This window comes from Aythya marila, assembly GCF_965140915.1.
Source record: "Aythya marila genome assembly, chromosome: 2".
Classification (NCBI taxonomy): domain Eukaryota; kingdom Metazoa; phylum Chordata; class Aves; order Anseriformes; family Anatidae; genus Aythya; species Aythya marila.
Genome location: NC_139043.1, coordinates 60286909 through 60308949, shown reverse-complemented (window position 1 = coordinate 60308949; position 22041 = coordinate 60286909). Strand labels below are relative to the sequence as shown.

The following is a 22041-nucleotide window of genomic DNA, read 5'->3' as shown; positions in this document are numbered from 1 at the left end:
CTTCTCTGCATAGCCACCCCAAAATTTTTAATTATGGCTGTCTTTCAAAGAACAGCAACACAGAGCTTGTAGCAGTTGCCAAATATCCTTCTGCTACCTGAAATCTGGAGGGGCTTTGGCCACTGCTGAGCTCATCAGCTTTGGGGAAGACCCAGAGTTGCGTATCTTGGACTACTGCTCTTGGCCACTGTCCCAATCCTCAGAAGGAATGTGTGCCAACACATGTACCAAGGATGCCCACTGCTGGCTTGTTGGCTTTGGAGAATAATGTTTTTTTATGCTTTTGTGAGCTGCTTATGATTGGATCTTTTTAAAGACATGAAGATAACAAGGTATTAGCAAACACTTTACATTCCCAGGGAGAAAGTCAATCCAAGTTACTTTCAAATATGGACTTATAGGCTGCAACAAGAGAAAGATGCAGAACAGAAAAGCACAGCAAAAAAGGCAAAACTTGCACAATGAAAAATTTCACACAAAGTTAAAGGCAAAACTTGGTGCAAAGAATGGCCCACTAGACAGTAAAGCAACAAAAGGACCACTAATGCACAAAGTAAAAGGAAAGGAAGAGAGAGAGAAAGAAAATGAAACATGGAGAGGAGGATTGTTGTCACCAATACGGAAATCAAAGCGGCATGTAAACAGTCAGCCTATGTGACAGAGAAGCCATCTGGCCAAACAGCCTCATCACACTGCTTCTGGCTATGCATACAGCTGATAATGTGTGTGGGGAAGGAATGACTGAAATACCAGAACGTAAAATCAGCATCCAATGGGTCCCCCCAAAAAGAAAGATGCTGAAATTCATTAAAAAAAAAAAAAAAAAAAAAAAAAAAAAAAAAAAACCACAAAGACATAGTACAAATCTCTAAAAGAAGATTTCCCTCTTGTCTGGTATAGGACTTTCCCTGCCCAGTCCTTCTAGCAAATAGCAGTCAATCAAAGACAGTAAGCTACTGCTTTGCTCTCCATCTTACACTTCCCATCAAAAGGAGCTTCTCTGCCTGACAACAGCTGCTGAAGCTTTGTTATGACACAGTGATTTCCAGGAATGTCGATACTGGTTTATAATATTTTTATTTTCTACTGGACTGGAGACAGGTTAAAAATACATATAAGAATTCTATTTATTTATCTCAAGAAGCTGTTAATACTTCTGTGATGGTCACCAACTTCCATTCCCTTCCCTTTAAGGACCTCATCTCCAACTTCTCAGAAGACAAGTGGGATAAAAGAGAATAATCTCTGTATATAGCACAAAGGTGACTGTGCTAGATTTACGAATGTCCGCTAGTCTTTAAATAGCTGTTTACTTATTCTCTGATATTTAATCACTGACCAGTGAGCTTCTGCTATTTGGATCTTTAGTACAAAGCGATCACATACTATTTTCAAACTTAAAAACAATAAAATAAAATAAATTCAGCACTCAGAAACAAAAGAGAAATCACAACGTCTTAGGGAGCATGATTTCAGAGGGAGAAGATCTATCATTCAACTATCAAATACCTGGAAATGTAATGAAACTTGGAAACCTGTAAAGGGTCTCTCATCTTGCATAGAGTATTTTGTATTCTAGCATTTGCAAAGACAAGTAACAACATGTGCAGATTTTGTGGGTGCTCTTTGCAGCAGTTCTGCACACAAAGGACAGCTGAAGATAAACCATGCATGCAGGACTGTGCACATGAGTTGACAACAAAGCTGCAAAAAATCTAGCAATAGATTAAAGGGCTTGAGATGGATCCAAACCAGGAAAGTGGACTATTCACTAAAGCAGCCATTACTTGTATTTGCCTTTATATACCTTAAATAAGCCTACTTGCCTCAATTTTTATCAAAAGTTTGTTTTATGAAAACATGACTTAAAAATCACCTTTGATGGCTGCTAAATATGCTCTCAATTCTCTCTGGAGCCTGGAACCCTCTGCCTGGAAAATAAAAAAAAAAAAAAAGAAAAAAAGTATGTAAGTAAAAAGACATTTCAATTATATTATTGCAATCACATTGCAGTTATATTTTATGCCTTAGAATGTACATACACTGTGTCAAATTTAATAAGAGCAATTTCATAAGTTGAATTGAGTTACCTGCTGAATAATGTTACATCCTGTAAGCATATACATGTTCATACAGAAAAGGTGGTCTGCCCAAGATGCTATGTATAGTGTACTCTCTAGGCTAAAATTTGTAGTTTTATCAACCACTTAGACAGGGAAGAATTTCAGTCAAAGAAAGACATGTATATTTCACAGCCATGGTCCAGTTCAAGTCAGCCTGGCCCATGCATTAACCTCAAACACAAAGAAGTATCATTAAGAATGCTGCATATCCTGCACACCCTTTTGAAAACACTCAAAATTGATGGCAGCCTAGACTTGCAAAAAATCCATGCCCCTACATGAATGGCTTACTACTTTTGCAAACATTGAAATATTTTGCAAGCACATAATTCCTAAAAAACAATAACATCAGTTATTTTGTTTAGTTTGGCTACTGCATCTCGCAGTCTGCTGTGAACTTTCAGCTGTTTCATAAGCACATGAATGAATCAATGTGATCTTTCTTATCTTATAGCAACAGACTTTTAAAACCTCAGACTAAACAGAAGAAATCAGGTTGCTTTACTTTATTTCTGACTGTAGCACAACTTGGACTTCACAGTTCCTAGGATTTGCAATAAAATCTGTACTACATGATAGTACATACTTTATTGCTAAAAAAAGCTGTTCTTCAGGACACTTTCAGTAGCCTGAAGATTATGGAAACCCTCTGTGCTTATTGGTTCCCAATATCCTTCAAGGTACTTATTTAAGTGCTTGGAAACTACAGGAACATCAGCTTGCAATCACATTTTCTCACATCCAGCTCTACCATATGGAAAAATCAGCTGCAAAATATGAGTGACTGCTTTGGATTTGTTCTCATATTTTTCACATGATAGTTGAACCACCAAACAGTGCGTGTGTGAACACTTCAGGAGACAGTCTCAGATGGTATAAGCAGTCGTAACTCCACTGAACTCCAAGGACTTCTGATGCCAGTGTACACCGTTGGGGCCTGCGTCTGGGGAGAGGAGGGTTAGAGCCTGTGTCTGGGGGCGGTTTGGGGCCTGCTTGTAGAAGTATATAAACTGTGTTCTGGAACCAGCAGGCGCGCTCCTACTCATGGGACGCCCACCACTGCAGTTGCAAGTAAAAATGCTACTTCGCTGAGATCCTTGCCTGTGTTATTGGCTACAGTGTGTTTCTCAAAAGGTGTTAGGGTTTTAAGGTTTCAGGGCTAGGGCACTAGGGTTGGGTTTCCGGATTAGGGTTTTCGGGGTTTAGGGTTAGGATTTTAAGGTTTTTAGGGTTGGGGTTTTAATGGTTAGGGTTTTAAGGGCTTGGGGGATAGCGTATTAGGGTTTTAGGTTTTTTTTTGGGGGGGGGGGGGGGGATTAGTGTTGATAGGGTTTTTAGGGTTAGGGCTTTTGTTTGTTTGTTTGTTTTTTGGTCAGGTATTTAGGGTTAGGATTTTAAGGTCTTAATTTTTTTTTTAGATTAGGGTCATTATGGTTTTATATGATTTTAAGGTCTTTAGGGTTAGGGTTTTAGGGTTCTATTTTTTTTTGTTAGGGTTTTAGGAGTTTTAGGCTTAGGCTTTTAGGGATTTTAACGTTTTTGTTTTGTTTTGTTTTTAGGGTTTTAGGGTTAGGGTTTTAGGGTTCTTACGGTTAGGGTTTTAGGGTTTTATTATTTTGGTTAGGATTGTAGGGTTAGGGTTTTTAGGACTTTAAGGTTTTTAGGGTTCAGGCTTTAGGCTTTTTTTGTTTGTTTGTTTGTTTGTTTTGTTTGTTTTGTTTGGTTAGCCTCGTAGAGTTAGGGCTTTAAGGCTTTAGTGTTTTTAGGGTTAGGACTTGAGTGTTATTAGGGTTAGGGCTTTTGGGCTTTAGGGTTTTTAGTGTTAGGGGTTAGGGTTAGCTCCGCCCTTAGGGTTAGGGTCAGGGTTATGGTCTCAGTCAGGGTTAAGTTCAGGGTCATTAGGGTAAGGGTCAGGGTAAGCTCAGGTTAGGGTTAGAGTTTAGGGTCAGGGGTTAGGGTTTAGGGTTAGGGTTAGCTCTGCCATTAGGGTTATATGCATATATAGGGTTTTGTTCATTTCAGTCTCCTTCTGGGATCTCCTTGTACTCAGAAGCCGTGTGAATGTACTGAAATTATCTTCCCAATTCATATTTTCCCTGGCATGAACAACAGTATAACCTCTTGGCTTGTGAAGAAAATTGGAAGTAGATACTCACAGCAACTTTATGATCCTCTGTTAGCCATATGGCAACAATTTTTTGTTATGAAAGGAATTTCTGATGTTTTTGAACCAGTAAACTGCAGCTGGAAGCCTCTCAACTCTGTTAGCTACCCTCACTGTCAGTAAAAGTCCTGTATTTAATCATATGCATGGCATTTTGTCACAAAGAATAACTAGCTTACTCATTATTAACTTGCTTATTAGAATAAATAGCATGTAATGGACACACATTACTCAAACATTATGCTTATAACTGGACTATTGCATAGTTTTACTCCTGGTATCCTAAACCACTGGGAGATCTGTTGTGGTTGGTTAGTGTCAGGAGTCATCAGCAACCACTTCTCTGGAAAATATTTAAGAAAAAGTCAAAGCAGTAAACCACAATGCAAATGTTTTGCCATATGTGCTGTTATAAATTCTGACAACTCATTCAAAAGAATATTTTTTAACACAAATCTCCCTCAGTCTAGCTTATTAATAGGTCACAAAGCTATTGAAACATCTAGGCAGCACAGAGCCACGTGAATTATCCTTCTTTAGCAAATATTGTATGAAATATGATGTTAAAGCACCTGCTTCCATTAAATTTGAGAGTAAATCCCTCGATTTCAGTGGTAACAGAATTAGACCCTTCTAGAAAATACCAGAAATACAACTTTGCATTGGAAATTCTTAAATCTGTGAATTCTGCAAAACATGCATCTACACATTTTGCAACTCCCTATTAGTGAAGGTTAATTCACTTTTATCACCTAACACAGTAATCATTATTCACAGAATGAAAATATTGCATTGATGGCTCCACACACTTTGCAAACCATCACATACTGATTAGAAAAAGCACTGTTTTTAAGATTACTGTATAGCTAAATTTTCTCCTTATTGATACACACACTTTCTCCTTTTTGGTCTCTCACATGAAAGCAGCTGGTGGCTCTGAAACTACTGCTCCAGTTGTCTTCATTAAGGCCATCAATTTCATTAATTGAGATGCAGCTTCTTGAAGGGGAATGAAAAATAGGTGTCATTTTGCAGATGCTGTGCTCCTCTGAAATGAAATTTCCCAAGAGAGCACTGATGCTTCCTTTAACATTTCATAATCTGTTTTAGTTATTTTACATAAGGTAGCAAAATGAGTCAGAGTATCATAATATGCAAGAAAACTCAAGGGAGATATCTCAGTAGCATACGTAATAGCACACCTCTCATAATCTGGTGGTTTGATAACAGCAGACATGTTCTCACCAGATTCCAACTCTAGAAATTGGTGTTCTTAGCTCACCTGGTCAAACTCAACATACAAAGTACCACAAGTCTGTCAGGCAATCGTGTTGAACTGTGCATATGAGCAAGTGGGCATACTGACCACCCAAAACAACATCTCACTAGGAAAATTGATAAAGTTCTCTACAGTCACATCTCAAACAACAATTTGGTATTTTGCACTTTGTAGCAGAGGGTCAGTGCTGCTGTCAGATGCCTTTTGCTACTCTCTGGTCTTATTACATGGGCAGTATCTTATGTAGCTGGTAGAAACACATGTTCTCAATGAGGCAAGGAGGCTCAGTGTTTTAGGATTGTCTGTCATCTACAGTCATAGGTCTTAGAGACCTTTTCAGAAGCATTAAGCCTTTTTGGCAATACTGATTTCTGTGTACATTTATTTTTGGCCTTGTTTCTTTAAAGAATAGTATTTAGATATGCCTTAGCACTGGAATTACGAAAGCCATAACACAGCCACCAGAGACCAGAAGCCTGAAGAGACCTCCAAAAAGTTTTAATGACTAAAATGATAAAACACATGGTTTGTGTCTTACTAGCTTTTGCTTTCTGATGAACCAAAAAAATCATTTCTTCCACCCAGAAACTAAAGGCAGGCCACTATGCCTCCACAAAAGGTGGAATTGGATGACCTATTTGCCAGGCTCATTTATTCACAGCTTTCCAGGCAGACCAGAAGAGTTTGATTTTTCTATTGATTTTTCTATCATGTCACATACAGGATGTAAACACAATGCATCTTTACTGGAAAGGTCAGCACAGCATGCGCTTGATACCAAAAACAAATGAATCACTCCATTTGAGCAAGAGTCGAAAGCTCTGCGTAATGCTGAGCCTAGAGCATAGGTTACTTACTAACCTGCCCCACACAAATGTAGAAAAGCTAATTATTAATACAGCTCTGAGTCTAATACTGGAATTTAGGGGAAATAATTCATATGAAAGCATTTTCATATGGAAAATATGAAATATTTTCCACCTGGCAAATGCCTTCTATCGTAATGTGCACTTTTTAGCTGCAATGTAAAGCAAGGCTGTTGCTCTGTTTGCAAACAGCTAGGTAGAATTTACATGATAGTCCTTAAGGGACCTCAGAAGTATGAATGCAAAGGACAACTTCATTAAGTGAAGTTGAACAATAAAATAGGCTATTGGGATGCAGCCTTAATTCAGTATGAAGTTCATCAGTATGCTACAATATCCCATTTAACCATTCTCTCTCTTATACTCCCTAGAACTGTCCTCCAAATTTGGACCTTTTTTTTTTTTTTTTTTTTTTTTTCCTTAAAGAAACACATTTCTTCGTTTCTATTTCTACCAGCTGTGAGAGACTTGGGGTTTGAATTATTTGTCTAGCATGTCACTTGTGTGCAAGGTCAGCAAGTGCAGAATCTACAAGTATATGGCTAAAAGTTATCTATACATACAGATTTTCTGAAAACTAGACTTTCTGAATATATATGTAGCCTGTCTATGCCTATAGCTGCATATTCATAACTATATTCACAATTAGCATGTATAAGCTATGTATTAAAAGTTTTAGTAGAAAACTGTTCAGAACTGTTTATTGTGAACTGGGTCATGTTCAGTAAATGCATTACAGTCCAGAGCTCAGCTGTGTGAGCTGTCTCCAGGGTCAGTTATTATAAAGAATTCCCGAAGAAACATTTACCAGTCTGCTTTAAAAAATAGTCACAAATAACTTGATTGTTCAATTTCACATTCTGGGAGAAAACAATTAGCACACTTTCTAAAGCTGCAGAGGCATAGCAGGTTATATCCAGGGGCAATCAAAGGCAGCCCAGCATGACTGCAGTTTAGACTTCAGATTTGGAGCAATCAACAGGCAGAATCAAAAAAGCAAAACATCAGATCAAGCACATTCTCCTTGGAAGTGAGGAATTAGTTGGAAAGGGTCTGCCCTGCTCCTGCTGAGATAATTTTGTAGCGTAAAACATAGAGCCTCACCTTCCTATGAATCCTGACTGACTGGAAGTCAGTGAGCTTGTGATTAAACTGCACAGTGTCTTCTTGTCTTGGAAAAAAATGCCCTCTCAGTAGTAAGATAATTATTAGACATACATTTTAGGATGAAATGGCAATCATCAGAGAACATCCTCCCACAGACACCCAAATTATCTGCACATTGTATTGCTTGTATTTGACTTAGTGGTCATTCAGTATGTGAAGTAGACTTTGGCATGGCCCCTCAAAAGATGTCTGTCAGATGAAATCTGTGAATACAGTTTGCAAATACTTCATGGCTTGGAGAAATAAAAGCTCCCGTCCACTAGTCTGGATCACATTTTTATGTGTCTAGCTTACTTTGGAGTATCAGTCAGGAACAGCATTTGGCATCAACTTTGTTTAGCAAAGGAGCCTCCTAGGGGGAGAGCAGTATCAATCCACTGTATGTTGCACATTAACCAAGAAACCCCTCAAGTTTAGTATGGGACTTTGCAGACAACTAAGGAAACCTGAGTTCCAGCTATGGGGAAAACACTGTCTCACAGTTAAAGTAATTTCAAAGCTTGCACTTTTCCTTTATTGCCTGGATTCTTTCCTCCATCTCAAGCCTATGCACAAGATCCATAAAATGAGGGGCTTGAGGGGAGGACATGAGGTGGATTTAAAGATGTTCAAATAGATTTACGGGATGTCTAATAGCTCCAAAAGGAAAGAAAGTCTTACAAAATAGATTGAATTTCATGTGAAATGTTCTTCATCACAGCCTCCATTTGACTCCAGATTAAAACACCCGTGACAGTGTACTCATGAGGTGGGTGCCTCTCCTCTGTAAGGCAATACCCACCTCTTCAGTGCAATCTGTGGAGTCAGAAGAGCAATTGAAAAATCCTGAAGTTAAAACAGTCAAATCAGGGCCATTAAGGCCATGGATGCCCACAGGGGCCTGATGGGCTGCTGTCTGGGCCCGCCTGACCACACTGCCTGGTTCAACACAAGTTAACTCAAATGGAGACACCTATGTTCAGGTGTCACAATCTGGAAACTGATAAGCCTCCAGGAGCAGAGTTCGGCTGCCAAAATACATGTCTGGTGCTTGACAGGACCACAGAGGCACATCTGGTGCCTATGCATAATCCATGAATTTCATCTTTGGTGTTTTAGGTCATTAATGTGTTGTAAAAAGTCAGTGGCATGTCTGACGCAAAAAAGAATACTTCCATATATGTTAATTGTTCCACGAAAGAGCTTTAAGTTAATGCCATGCCATAGCTGTCAGGTAAATAAGCACACTTGTGTGAAATGAAGATTTAGCCAGGACACAACTTTTCAACTGTTAACAATTTCACCCAAGGAGCAGCTCTTACTGAGAGGCAACATCAAGTAAAGCAGACGACAGCTTCTGTTCACTCAACAACAACAAAAGGTTCTTGACTTTCACCTAATTCTATAAACAAGCAACAACAGTACTTGACATTTTATTTTATTTTGAGAACACTTCACAGGCAGCTGCTTACATAGCTGCAACTGGTATATCTCTGTGTGTACATATAAAATACATAATTTATTTAAATACTAAAATATATTTTAATTGCCATCTGTAAAATAAGTCTCTTAACTACATATGGAAAAGCAGTGAGAGGTAAATATGCACAGACATGAAATAGAATATTAATATCTTACAAAAATGGAGCAAGTGCTGAGTCATTAAAATATAGCAGGGGATAAGGGAATTGCTACTTAACTTCCTGATAAAAAAAGTGTTAAATACAATTGCTTGAACATCAGAATAGAGATACAGAAATTTAAGGCTTGATGATATTTCCACAGCAGAGAGAAATATGCAGGATTTTTTTTTATTTTTATTTTTTCCTGAACTTCAGGGTCAATTAAGGGGCTGGGCACATCCACAATTAGCAAGAAAGGTCTAAGCCTTAGGAAAATTCTTGCAGTACACTGAAAATCTGTGTCACATATGAATTTATATAAGGTCCATGAGTTTTGTTTTACAGTGGCAATTTCCTGTTTACAACTTAAGTGGAAGGTGAATAACAATTTTATTCACTGCTAAAAGTCAAAATGTTTTATTGCTGGTTTCAGCTGCAGCAGCTTACTGCTTCTGACAGGAAAATCCAGAGGCTTTGCAAGGCCACTGTGCAGTGTTCTCTCCAGACATGGAATGACTCAGTTTCTCCATGGTGATTCATCTGATAATTTAGCTCTGTGCTTCATGTCCAAAAGGCAACCTTATCCAGCTGTATTCAGAAAGTGATGGGAATAGACTGCTGGGGAGGCTTAATGATATTTTCTTACAGAAAGGAAGATTGGATGTATCCTTACACTGAACTGCCTGCTCAGTTTGGTGCATACCCATCATCCTACCTGTTATGCAGGCAAAAATTGTTAAGATCTCAGTTTTTGCATTACCTGCTTCCTGGGTTATGACCACTATGCTCTTTCTCTGCTTTCCCTGAGCTGAACTGGGAGCCCTCATTTATGATCTTTGGAGAGCATCAATAAAAGGATAATTCTATCCATAAGGCCCGTTGACCTCCCAAGTGACACAGGTTAAATAAGGTAGGGAAACAAGAACAGTCCATTTTCACAGCTTTCAACTTACCCAAAGCCTGAATGGCACCAGCTGCTACAAACAACATAGAAAGACACAGATCTGAAGTAACGGTCTTCCACAAAAACAAGTGTAGGTAAGTGAGATGACCAGGAAACAGAGACAAATCACTGCTAAGTGAGACAACAACATTTGAACTTTCTCTCAAACTGCTTCTGTCATAGGAAAACCTGGCTGGGAAGCCACCTGAATGGCCCACACCAGCTATTCTGTGGACCTGAACACAATGATCAATCACCCCAGATGCCTTTTTACTCTTTAGTACCTTGAATTTAATTTTTATTTTTCTAAAGGCTCTAGAGTTGCAGAGATAATCTTGGAAGCAAGATTGAATGTAAACCAAGAAGAAAAGGAGTACACAGAAGACAGAATTTCTGCAAGGTGTTGATCAATATAAGTGATAAATTTAGATGCACATTGTAATGTTTCAAATCTTTGCCTTCCTAGTCAGTTGTAGATTAAAGCATGGAAGAAACTAAGAAAATTTAAGCAATTTATATCCTTCTTATTTGTGCACGTGGCAGCAGCAGTGCTTTTGCATCATTTTTCCTCCTTGTACTTGAAGAATTGTGCAAAACAGAATTCTCTGAGAACAAGACCAGCAGAACATGGCATACCTGATTAGTTTCTTAAAAGCATGAATGATCTCTCTCATTTGGTATGCCAGTGGACCTAACCTAAACTGCATGTGCCACTCAAAAGAGTTGTAGTATTTCCCTCAGTGCTCACTCCTCCTCATCCAGTTCCTCCTGTAGCCCCAAGTCACATTTGCATCGATTTAATACCTTTCAGTTCCTGTAGAGTCCTTGACTGCTTGTTACTGTCTCTAAGTACATCAAAGGAGAATGAAATAAAAATGAAGGAATGTTAAGATCCTCCTTAGCCCTTGGAAGAAACAAACACTTGAGACATAATTTTGCTGAAAAAAAAAAAAAAAAAAGGTTTTTCTCTTTCATCTCTCTTCATTTTTAATTGACTCAGAATTTTTAGCTAAAAATACATTTCACTGAATTCTCTTTCTTCATGGGGATGCTCCAGCTGCTCCTTTCCCACCCAATAACAGCCTTACAGATGCACCTCATTTCTAGTAACACAGTTCCTAGCTGTGCATACAGCTGTGATATTGAAAACAAGGATAAGAAGCAATATAAGGAAAATCAGAAAGAAAGAAATACCCAGTTGATATCTCAGCATATTTGGAAAAGAGGATGGGAAGAAAAAGGAAAATATGACAACTCTACAGGGCTTCCAAGCTTCTCAGTGTTTTTTTTCAGCTCTATTACATCCCATCATCTTCCTGACCTTGAGGAAGGAATCACCCTTGTTAGAGAAACAGATTCTTTACTTCCCATCATCATCATTTTGGGGGAAGAATGGACATATACCCAGCCCAGTTACTCCCCAAACCGCCCTCTCTTTCTCTAGACAGACAGTGAAAAATAATGGCTAAGTCACCATAAGATATGAAAGAGTTAATCAGTGCCCTAGCAAATCAGAGTGCATGATTTGTGTTTATGTGGAAAGGACAGAAATGCATGTGGTAGACAGGACTGACTCAGGGTAGGAACTGAAAACCCCAACATGAACAAATTTTTACATCACGTAGAGTGTGTGGAAGTAGTTCTCACCCTTCAGTACCTTTACATATGAGCTCTAAAAGATAGCTCAGGACGGCTACCGATAACCTCAGTTCACACTTACATGAGATTATTTTCTTGATGGCATTACTACAGCTCATGGTAGGCATTAATTTGTACTAGAAAGCTGCTATATAATTAATTGCAATTAATCAACTTGTAGCTGAAAAGTCTGTCCAACAAAGTGAGGAGTAATAGAGGTTAGAATTTAACATTGCATTGGGAGTAGATTATAAACTCTTAAGGGCACCTTTGTTTTCATATGTGTGTTTGTAATTGAACCCTGCTCCCCAGGAGTGATTCATCAGCACTGCCACCGCAGATCTCATCATCCCTGCACTAACAGGGAACATAACAACACACAGCAGTCTAAAACTATTCTGCTGTTCACTTCATATAAAACTAGCATTATTATACACCATTGATGAAAACAACCCACAAAATGAAACCAAGGAAATAAATTATTTCATTGTAACAAGGCAACTACAAAGCTATATCACATTGGGTTTGGGTTTTGTTCTCAATTATACTGTTGAAAATGTGCGTACACTTCATTGATCCCAAGGAGTTCTGGCATGACAGCATTGTACGTTATTAGAATACAGTTATTTAATCTAAATGCACATCTTACATATTTGCATGCAATAAATCCAATCATTCTTTTCTATTTGAAAACTATTGAACAAAATCTTACACCAATATGGTTCAAAACATTTTCTTTTACCTCCTGAAACACCTTCTTCAAAATCAAAAGTTAAAATACACTGCATTCTTCTTAAGAGACAATTAAAGAAAGTGAAAAAGTAACTGACCTCTTGTCTTTTGAAATTTTGTACATATTCTTCAAATTGTTCATCTTTTGTTTCATCTGCTTTTCCTAGTTTTTGAAGTACCTATATTGGGAAAAAAAAAAAAAAAAAAGGATTAATGTTAGTGTCACAAAACAAAAATGCTGTTACTTTTAACACTTGTTCTTGCTGTTAGGCTTAAATAGTATTTTATTTTTGGAGTGTTGCATTCACTACTGTTTCCAAAGTTTATAAGGGAAACAATTTTGTCAAAAATTAAAAAGGATGACTATAGACAATGAGAAGCAATTTGTGTGCATGGGCAGAAGCATGGTGTGTGTAAATCTACTTCAAAGTATAGAGTTCCTGGGAGGGGCGTGTGTGTGTGTTTTGTTTGTTTGTTTTAATGAAGCAAATTTTCTTTTAGCAGAGACTCCCAGGGTCTCAAAACAAGGAAGAATGAAATAAAATTTGCTGGAAATGCAAGCAAGTTCTCTTCCCATTCAAACAGAGCAAAAAATCAAATTCTTCTACATTTTTCTACTGTTTATGGCTTATTATGTCCAATGATATTAACATTATCTTCATGATTTTCAACACAAAATGAGAATGAAAAAATTTAAGGCTGTATGAGAAATTGGTAGAGCTAATGCTTATTTAAAACTTTTACTGTTTCATATTTGCCTCCTTCCCCCTCCTTCTCTCCCCCTTAGTTAATTCTGAAGTGGATTGTCATACTAGGTAATAAATATACTGCAATATGTCAGCAGAAGGGCTATTCATGTGATAGTAATCTCAAAAGTAATTGGATATTGCTACACTTCACACTCTGTTAACTACAACAAATGCATTCTGTTATTAAATCAAAGCATTATCAGTACATTTTAACATTGAAGGCTTACATGTAGGAGCAATTAGGCTTTACCTTTCTAGTCAAACACCCCCAAAAACTTTATAGGATACTGTTAGAGGGATAAAACATATCGGGGAGTGATATTTTGTTTGTTCTCCCAAGGCGAAAAAAACAAACTTTCAATTTTCACAGGAAAAGCAAAAAACAAACACATAAAAAAATCACCTCCTCCCTTCCCTTCTCCCTCCCCTCCATCCCCCCCCCCAAAAAAAAAAAAAAAAAAAAAAGTAACTGATGCCATGAATAAACACATCAGCAGTCCAAGTATAAAAACATATATAAACACAGTCCCAGTCCTGGCATATTCTGATTCAGACCATTTGCCTCTCAACCCCAACCAGCTTGGAGCCACAAAAACTAGGGTGAACAAAGGGGCAGAGATCACTGCCACAGTGGAAACCAGGAATAAAGATGATCACAAAGGTGATGCAACACTACCCATGTAACTGACATGTGAAACTTCAGGGAAGTTTTGACATATTTACAGCAGAAAGACAGAAAGAATGACATCTGAGAGGGAGGGAAAGAAAAAGAAGAAAAAGAAAAAGAAAAAAAAAAAAAAAAAAGAAAAAGAAAGGCTTTTCTTGCCTGTCGCTATGTTTTAACTTTTCATTCCCCTGGCTCAGTTGGGCATTCTGGGTTGCATTTAATTCCCAAAGATCTCGTGTCCTCTCATCACTGATCTCTTCATAAAATATTAAAAAAGTATCACAGATGGCTTTACAGAGGAATCATTTAATTTAACATTTCAAATCATCACAGGACTTCACATTGCTCCCTGTCACCAATGAGCCTGCCCCCAGCTGCAGCATGGCTTTGATCTGCACCAGGCTTTCTCTCTGAAAATCCAACATTTCCTTTTCAAAGAGCCAGCTGCCAGGTAAGCCTCCTCGCCAAGGCAATTCATTCGAGTTGTGTTCACAGGAACAAGTGCAGGCACATTAATTAGAGTCAGAAAGATCCATAACACAAGTAACAAAACAGGGCAAAAAAAGTTGTCATGAAAAACTCTTTCCTCTTTCCTGAGATATTAATGGCACACATCCATGTCTCCAGATGCATGCTCAGGTTCAGAAGGGAGCAACTCTTATAGCACCTCAACTTTTTTCTTGTTTGTTTTTTAATCCTATCTGCTACTTTTAAATTCTCTTCATGTATTTTTCTTAACTGAGACTAAGAGAATCACAGAATTTCTAGGTTGGAAGAGACCTCAAGGTCATCGAGTCCAACCTCCAACCTAACACTAACAGCCCTCCACTAAACCATATCCCTAAGCTCTACATCTAAGCGTCTTTTGAACACTTCCAGGGATGGTGACTCCACCACTTCCCTGGGCAGCCTGTTCCAATGCCTAACAACCCTTTCAGTGAAGAAGTTCTTCCTAACATCTAACCTAAAACTCCCCTGGCTCAACTTAAGCCCATTCCCCCTCATCCTGTCACCAGGCACGTGGGAGAACAGGCCAACCCCCACCTCGCTACAGCCTCCCTTGAGGTACCTAAAAAGAGCGATAAGGTCACCCCTGAGCCTCCTCTTCTCCAGGCTGAACAAGCCCAGCTCCCTCAGCCGCTCCTCGTAGGACTTGTTCTCCAGGCCCCTCACCAGCTTCACAGCCCTTCTCTGCACCCGCTCAAGCACCTCGATGTCCTTCTTGTAGCGAGGGGCCCAAAACTGAACACAGTACTCGAGGTGCGGCCTCACCAGAGCTGAGTACAGGGGGACGATCACCTCCCTAGCCCTGCTGGTCACGCTGTTCCTGATACAAGCCAGGATGCCGTTGGCCTTCTTGGCCACCTGAGCACACTGCTGGCTCATATTTAGCCGACTATCCACCATCACTCCCAGGTCCTTCTCTGCCTGGCAGCTTTCCAACCATTCCTCTCCCAGTCTGTAGCTCTGCTTGGGGTTATTGCGCCCCAGGTGCAGGACCCGGCACTTGGCCTTGTTGAACTTCATGCAGTTGACCTCAGCCCATCGGTGCAGCCTATCCAGATCCTCCTGCAGAGCTTTCCTACCCTCAAGCAGATCGACACACGCACCTAACTTGGTGTCATCTGTGAACTTACTGAGGGTGCACTCGATGCCCTCATCCAGATCATCGATGAAGATATTAAAGAGGACCGACCCCAGCACCGAGCCCTGGGGGACGCCACTAGTGACTGGCCTCCAGCTGGACTTGGCTCCATTCACCACGACTCTTTGGGCCCAGCTATCCAGCCAGTTTCTAACCCAACGAAGAGTGCGCTAGTCCAAGCCAAGAGCAGCCAGTTTCTTGAGGAGAATGCTGTGAGAGACGGTGTCAAAAGCCTTGCTGAAGTCAAGGTAGACCACATCCACAGCCTTTCCCTCATCCACCCAGCGCGTCACTCTGTCATAGAAGGAGATCAGGTTCGTCAGGCATGACCTGCCTTTCATAAAGCCATGCTGACTGGGCCTGATCGCCTGCTTCCCCTGCAAGTGTTGCGTGATGACTCTCAGGAGGATCTGCTCCATGAGCTTCCCTGGCACTGAGGTCAAACTGACAGGCCTGTAGTTTCCCGGGTCTGCCCTCCGGCCCTTCTTGTAGATGGGCGTCACGTTTGCTAGCCGCCAGTCGATTGGGACCTCCCCTGATAGCCAGGACTGTTGATAAATGATGGATAGTGGCTTGGGCAGCTCCTCTGCCAGTTCCCTCAGTACCCTTGGGTGGATCCCATCCGGCCCCATCGACTTGTGCACATCCAAGTGCCGTAACAGGTCACCAACCAGTTCTTCATGGATAATGAGGGCCACATCCTGCTCCCCATCCCCTTCCACCAGCTCAGGGTACTGAGTATCCAGAGAACATCCGGTATTGCCGCTAAAGACTGAGGCAAAGAAGGCATTGAGCACCTCCGCCTTTTCCTCATCTCTTGTAACTAAGTTTCCCCCCGCATCCAGTAAAGGATGGAGATTCTCCTTAGTCCTCCTTTTTGTGTTGATGTATTTATAGAAATGTTTTTTGTTATCTTTAACGGCAGTAGCCAGATTGAGCTCCAGATGAGCTTTGGCCTTCCTAATTTTGTCCCTGCACAGCCTCGCTACTTCTTTAAAGTCCTCCTTAGTGGCCTGCCCACTTTTCCAAAGATTATAAACCCTCTTTTTCCTCCTAAGATCAAGCCAATTCTCTGTTGAGCCAGGCCGGTCTTCTTCCCCACCAGCTCGTCTTTGGGCACGTGGGGACAGACCGTTCCTGCGCCATTAAGACTTCCCTCTTGAAGAGCGCCCAGCCTTCCTGGACCCCTCTGCCCTTCAGAACCACCTCCCAAGGGACTCCACCAACTAGTGTCCTGAGCAGCTCAAAGTCAGCCCTCCGAAAGTCCAATACAGCGGTTTTACTGGTCCCCTTCCTGGCCTCGCCAAGAATAGTGAACTCCACCATTGCGTGGTCACTCTGCCCAAGACAGCTCCCGACAATCACATCCTCCACCAGTCCTTCTCTGTTTGTGAAGAGAAGGTCTAGCGGGGCACCACCCCTGGTAGGTTCACTAACCAGCTGCGTCAGGAAGCTATCTTCCACGCTCTCCAGAAACCTCCTAGACTGCTTTCTCAGGGCTGTGTTGTGCTTCCAGGATATGTCAGGGAAGTTGAAGTCCCCCAAGAGTACAAGAGCTGACGATTTTGCAACCTCTGTCAGCTGCCTGTAGAATTCCTCATCCGTCTCCTCATCCTGGTTCGGCGGTCTATAGTAGACCCCAACCAGGACACTAGCCTTGTTGTCCCTGCCGATCCTAACCCAAAGGGACTCGACCTTGTCATTCCCAACCTCGAGTTCTACAACCTCGAAAGACTCTCTAATATAGAGAGCCACACCACCACCCCTTCTATGCTGCCTGTCCCTTCTATAGAGCTTATAGCCAGGCATTGCAGCACTCCAGTCATGAGACTGGTCCCACCACGTCTCTGTGATGGCAACCAAGTCGTAGCCTGCCTGCCGCACGATGGCTTCCAGCTCCTCCTGTTTGTTACCCATGCTGCGTGCATTGATGTAGATGCACTTCAGCTGGGCCATTGCCTTATCCTCCAGCCTTGCCATTGTTCCCCCTAGCACAGCCCCAACAATCCTAGCCTCAGCCCCATCCCCCTTCCTACCTAGTTTAAAGCCCTCTCAATGAGCCCTGCCAGTTCCTGGCCCAGGATCCTTTTTCCCCTAAAAGATAGGGACCCGTCTGCGGCCATCAGGCCAGGTGCTGAGTAAAGTGCCCCATGATCAAAAAAAACAAGATTTCTGCGTTGGCACCAGCCCCGGAGCCACGTGTTTAACAGGTGGGCTTTCCGTGTCCTCTCTGAACCCCTCCCTGCCACCATAGGGATGGACGAAAACACCACCTGCACTCCCGCTCCATCCACTAACCGACCCAGTCCCCTAAAGTCCCTTTTGATAGCCTTGAGGCTTCTCTCTTCGATGTTATCACTGCCCGCCTGGACTATCAAAAGGGGGTAATAGTCAGAGGGGCGTACCAGGTTAGGAAGCTTCCTGGCAATGTCCCTGACCCTGGCCCCAGGGAGGCAGCAGACTTCCCTACGGGTAGGGTCAGGCCGACAAATAGGGCCCTCTGTTCCCCTAAGAATCGAGTCACCAACAACAATAACCCTCCTGTCTTTCTTGGTGGAGGCAGTCCTGAGGCGCGGAGTCGACCTCCTCGCCCCAGGCATCCTCCTGGGAACATTTGCTACCTCTTCCTCACACACCGGCCTCTCAATCTCTAGGGCCTCAAACCTGTTGTGTAAGGGCACCTGGGAAGGTGGGGCCGGAAGGGGAGAGCATCGCCTGCGATGTCGAGCAGGGACCTGTTTCCATTCCTCCTCAGCTCCCAGATCCCCTCCCTCTGCCCGACAGGGACAGGGCGGGGGGTCCGCCCCCATTTGAGGAGTCTCACCTCGGCACCTCCCCTTGAGGCCCTGCAGGGAGTTACTCCACAAGTCTATCTCCCACTCACACTCCCTGATGGCCCTCAACCTCTCCACCTCCTCCTTGAGCTCCGCCACCATGTGGACCAGATCATCCACCTGCTCGCACCTCACGCACACAGTTTCTCTGCCTCCCGCCGATGGCAGCAACAGGCTCAGACACTCCTTGCATCCGGTGACCTGAACTGCGGCATTTTTTAACGGGTAGTCGGTCTGCGTGTGTACCGACTTTCTGGAGAGCGCGCCGTGCCTGGTGGCGACCATTATCGCCTAGTTACGGCTGTTGTTAACGAGGCAGTGTTTGAACTTGTCTTCTGTGAATGACAACTCTAATTTTAATTCAGGGTTAAAAACATACAATGACAGCTTCCCAGCCTTCCTAATCCTAACCCAAACCAGAATGTAAATGCTCACTACAGGTGTATCACACATTTGGAACTCAAAATACTGGCCAGTGGCTTGGTATTAGCTGACGATACTTGTGATCCTTGCCCTCACTGAAGTCCTGTAGCCCATGCAATACACACAGACAACTAGGGCTCACTCGCTGTTTTCCTAAATGCAATCCTAACCCTAACACTAACCCCATGACCCCATAGAGAGACAGCTGAGCAGACTGAAGCTGGAATAAGCCATTCCTCAGAGGTCTCTTTAGCTCCTATCCTTCACCTAGCCACATCGACCACTGAATGAATAGCACAGCCTTTTACAACCAACCCTTTCCTGACTGTAATTATAACTTACCAATAATCAGAGAGGACACAAGACTGAGGGCAAGTCTCAAACTGATCTCTGCTGAAACTTTCAGCACTTATTTGTGCAGTTCTGTCTTAAAGTAGAAGTCAAAAGTCTATAGTTTGTAGTTCAGTTATTATTATGACCCAGATTGGTCACGTATTTATATGTTGTCTTTGGACAGAGTGAAGGCTAGATGAAGGCTTATCTACAATACACATGGATTCTTCTAACTCCAAGCTCCCTGTGGACAGGCTGAAATAAATTTCAGACGCATCTTTCATCTTGTTATATGGAGATCTTGCATCAAAATTAGAGTTAGGGTCTAGGTTAGGGCTAGGGCTATGGCTACGAAAAGCAAAGTAGACAGCTCCGGGTTAGTAGTAAATACCCAGCACCCTGAAAAATTAGGATATGGCATGGACCTAACACTTTATTTGTTTCCTACGTGATCACCTCTTTCATCAGCCTACTAGCATTAGGCTTATATATTGGTCAAGAGAAAGCTGGTTTAAGTGTTCAGGTCACCAGAATGCATCCGATGGTCCTAAAAGGTAAAAGGAAGGCTGTGCACAGGAGCAGCAAGTGCCTAACCTCTCTCTGAAGCCTTAGTTCAACCACCCTTCTATACAAGGATTAGATTTAGTAACAGGAATAGCTCAGTTTATTGGTGGCCCTTGAGGACAGGAGAAGGGCGAGTAAATAGTGCTTTACAACAGCACTGAAGTGCTCTACAATGTGCCAAAGAAAGGAGATCTGGACAGTTAAGTAGCTAATATTTTATTTTAGCTCTGTGTGGTCACTTACCCATATTGTGGATTTGGATTCAGGCATTAAGAAAAGGAAAGGCAAATGAAGCAAAGCTATTGCTGAGCATCTCATGGCCCATAGAGCTAGAATACATCCTGGACTCAAAGAGGGCAGGTAGCTAGTATATATATATAATATATAATATCATAATATCATAACATAATTAATGATATGATAATATGACAATATAATAATATAACAATATAATAATATAATAATATATATTCTTAGCATCCCCACACAGAGAAATAATGTTTGGGATTAGGTTTAGGAACATCCATCAATGTGTATGAACAGCCTATACCATTTAAATTTTTATTTAAATTACATAGAAAAAATGATGAAGCAGACATAGAATGTAGAATGCATTCAAGAAACATTCTAAAGTCATGTACTCTGTAGTTTTCTGAAGACAGCAAAAAATATTTGGTGAACATGTTCACCCTACCCAAAAAAAAAAAAAAAAGGCAAAAAAACTACCCTATATTTCATTTAATTAGCCTAAATCAACTACCAGTATGTGTTCTGTTAAAATAACATTAAAAAAATAATAATCACTTGAAACAGATTTTTTTTTTTTCTGATTTAACTGTGATCTCCAAATGTGATACTGTACAGTCTGCTTAATGCACTGAATTATGCTAAGGATCTAAAACAAATACCAGTATTGAACCAGCTTGCTGCTAAAAATATATAAACTAAATAATTAAGTCCAGTTATTAAGAGAATGAAGTAAAAGCTAAATTTGATCTGATGGTAAACCTCAATTCTGTTGAGTGAATACATGTACAGATAAACTGTCTGTCTGGTAATGCAGTACTGAGATAAATGACAGATTTGACCCAAACATAAAATTTGGGGAAGGACATCAAGCACTGTCTGATATCGTTCATAAATGTCATATTTCCATTTGGGGATGTTGCATTTTCAATAACCATTTTGAAGGACATAAGACTGAGCACTTCCTATTTTAAGTCATTTAAGCACTTTCATTTACCAAAAATAATACATTTCAGATAAGTGTGGATTTTAACTGTTAGGAAGAAAGAGTCAATAATTTGCTTATCTTGAATTAAAATGATCAATTGTACAATTACTATGAAGTTAAGTGTCTGCAATATACCAAAGAAAGGAAATTAATATAATAGAAACAAAACGAAAGAGATAAGATTGAGTAAGCTTGGTTATATTGAAAACTTATGTCTTGTGGTAAGGATGACAGTGTTATAATAGTGGTTGAGGCAGTGACCAGGATGGGCCTATCCATCTTTCCCTAAAATAGTTTCCCAAACTATGGTAATTCAAGGGAAAAAAAAAAAAATGATAATAATAATAAAAAAAAAAAGAGAGAGAGAAAGAAACTGATTCTCCGATCTAAATCACAGAAAACCACGAGTTGCCTCAGGAGCAGCTCAGCTCCCTGCACATCAGTAGCAGAATGAACAGGAACCACTAGTAGCCTCATCAGACACCCCCACATACATCACCCCCAGTTATACATACATATTCTTAAAGAATAACAAACGCAACCAAAATCACTCAAGGCAGGAATACAGGATTGCTCAGAGAGGAATACCCAGGGCAAAACTTTATCATAAATTCACAAAGACTTAACACATTGAAATCTAACCTACCACAGGAAGCATTAATTAAGGCTATTACAGAGTAATTCCAGGATGAAGAGCAAAACAAACACTTTTGAGAGTCAAAAACCATTGCCATGAAGTCACTACCTTAAATCTTTAGAGAACAGCAAAGTGCTCAGGACCTTAGCAGATGCAAACTCATGCACCTACTACATTGTTCTACAACACTTTTTAAAATAAAACCATTTTTTTCTTCTACAACCTGTAAAAGAAAAACTCAGAATGCAAAAATAATTTATGCAGATTCCCAAAGTAGTTTCAGGACGGTAATTCTGGGCAGAAATTGATTAAAATGAAAACAGACCATTCAGAAGAAACCATATGAGAGTCACCTATGTGTAGATTGTCATAACGATTTCAGCATATGCTCAGAAAGCTGAAAAAAGTATTTGCTCAATATAAAATACAAGATTTGAAAGAA

General features: G+C 40.8%; 1 protein-coding gene across 1 annotated transcript in view; it reads right to left on the bottom strand.

Moving 5' to 3' along the window:
- AMPH (amphiphysin) overlaps positions 1-22041 on the bottom strand; it is a gene marked incomplete at its 5' end in the record, with an annotated part of 132346 nt that overhangs the window by 62389 nt on the left and 47916 nt on the right. The window contains 2 exons of the mRNA XM_082754800.1: positions 1877-1931; positions 12612-12692. Of these exons, the coding sequence (XP_082610926.1) occupies positions 1877-1931; positions 12612-12692 (136 nt within the window). The remainder of the gene's footprint in view (positions 1-1876; positions 1932-12611; positions 12693-22041) is intronic.